The sequence below is a fragment of the Limulus polyphemus genome, unplaced genomic scaffold, assembly GCF_000517525.1.
Source record: "Limulus polyphemus unplaced genomic scaffold, Limulus_polyphemus-2.1.2 Scaffold3638, whole genome shotgun sequence".
NCBI classification, from domain to species: domain Eukaryota; kingdom Metazoa; phylum Arthropoda; class Merostomata; order Xiphosura; family Limulidae; genus Limulus; species Limulus polyphemus.
In genome coordinates this window covers 97,193-99,423 of record NW_013669248.1, presented here as the reverse complement: position 1 = coordinate 99,423, position 2,231 = coordinate 97,193, and the positions used below count along the sequence as shown (strand labels likewise).

General features: G+C 34.3%; 1 protein-coding gene across 1 annotated transcript in view; it reads right to left on the bottom strand.

Moving 5' to 3' along the window:
* Positions 1 to 10: 10 nt before the first annotated feature.
* The window catches only part of LOC106469743 (DNA-binding protein SATB2-like), a 23,514-nt gene continuing 21,293 nt past the window's right edge, over positions 11 to 2,231 (bottom strand). The window contains exon 4 of the mRNA XM_022398298.1: positions 11 to 1,513. Within this exon, the coding sequence (XP_022254006.1) occupies positions 1,423 to 1,513 (91 nt within the window). The 3' untranslated portion in view covers positions 11 to 1,422. The remainder of the gene's footprint in view (positions 1,514 to 2,231) is intronic.

Here is a 2,231-nt window from a genome sequence, read left to right as displayed (position 1 = left end):
AGAGGTTTCCTTCACCAATCTCCACAATGTTACAAGAAACTTCCTTCACCAATCTCCACAATGTTACAAGAAACTTCCTTTACCAATCTCCACAATGTTACAAGAGGTTTCCTTCACCAATCTCCACAATGTTACAAGAAACTTCCTTCATCAATCTCCACAATGTTACAAGAAACTTCCTTTATCGATCTTTACAAGGTCACAAGAAACTTCCTTCACCAATCTCCACAATGTTACAAGAAACATCCTTCACCAATCTCTACAATGTTACAAGAAACTTCCTTCACCAATCTCCACAATGTTACAAGAAACTTCCTTCACCAATCTCCACAATGTTACAAGAAACTTCCTTTACCAATCTCCACAAGGTTACAATAAACTTCCTTCACCAATCTGCAGAAGGTCACAAGAAACTTCCTTCACAATCTCCAGAAGATCACAAGAAACTTCCTTCACCAATCTCCACAATGTTACAAGAAACTTCCTTCACAATCTCCAGAAGATCACAAGAAACTTCCTTCACCAATCTCCACAATATTACAAGAAACTTCCTTTATCGATCTTTACAAGGTTATAAGAAACTTCCTTCACCAATCTGTAGAAGGTCACAAGAAACTTCCTTTATCGATCTTTACAAGGTCACAAGAAACTTCCTTCACTAATCTTCACAAATATAGGCATCTAATACATGGTCACTTCTGTAATGCCACAAACAAATCATAAATAATCCTCTCAGTTTCAGTATTTTTATTGTTATCCTTCATCTCATATCATTTTTTGTGTACTGAAATCCTTAGTTTCCATGTTTGTGCACTGAAGTTTTTGGCAGATAAAACTGGAGTACAAGTGTGAAAAAGTATGAAAACAGAGAAACATTTGTTATGGTGATTTAAAATGAAAAGTTTACATATAACGGATGATGAGAAGCACTGTACATCAGTGTAGAAAAAAAAAAGGATTGAAAGAATGGATGGAATAAACAGGGGAGTATTCCTTCAAAACATTACAACTGATTTTCTAGTGTTGGTACTCCCAACGATATCTATATGGAAGTATTCCTTCAAACATCACTACTGATTTTCCAGTATTGTTACTGCCAACTATATCCATATGGAAGTATTCCTTCAAACATCACTACTGATTTTCCAGTATTGTTACTACTGACTATATCCATATGGAAGGTATTCCTTCAAACATTACTACTGATTTTCCAGTATTGTTACTACTGACTATATCCATATGGAAGTATTCCTTCAAACATCACTACTGATTTATAAGTATTGCTACTACTGACTATATCCATATGGAAGGTATTCCTTCAAACATTGCTACTGAGTTTCCAGTATTGTTACTACTGACTATATCCATATGGATGTATTCCTTCAAACATTGCTACTGATTTTCCAGTATTGTTACTACTGACTATATCCATATGGAAGGTATTCTTTCAAACATTGCTACTGATTTTCCAGTATAGTTACTACTGACTATATCCATATGGAAGTGCTTCATGCTAATTTTGAGAATGAAAAATTGCTTTTGTTAGTATTATTAACAGCATTAATAGTTGTCAGTAACATGAAAAATAAATGATTACTTACATTATGAATTTTTTTTTATGTTTAGTAACATTAACAGAAATGTGAGGAATATTCAGTCTTTTACCTCAGTAAATTTGTAAGACCCACTAGCCCAGGACTCACATCCCTATCATGCTGGTATCAAACCTCCTTTATCTTATGTGTGTGGGAATTACATGTAACTCCATTTTCTTCAGTTTCCATTTCTGTCATTCTTTTTTTTTATGGAACCAAGGATCACCGAAATAACACATTTAAGTTAGTGTTCTAACAACTACATTTGTCAGTACTTCTAGGGAGTTGCCTGAAATTATATTGTCCTTTTGCCTCCTTTTTTATGCTTTCTTGGGGATGCTAGCCATGGGAAATTTAAGCTTTTGGCAGAAATCTCTGATGTTTGTCTCCTGTCTGTTTCCTGGTATCTAAGCATATTTCAAGTAGTGTTTCTAGGAAAGATTTGTTTGTGTCCATTAGGTTAATGGTAGTCTAGGAAAGATTTGTTTGTGTCCATTAGGTTAATTGTAGTCTAGGAAAGATTTGTTTGTGTCCATTAGGTTAATTGTAGTCTAGGAAAGATTTGTTTGTGTCCATTAGGTTAATTGTAGTCTAGGAAAGATTTGTTTGTGTCCATTAGGTTAATTGTAGTCTAGG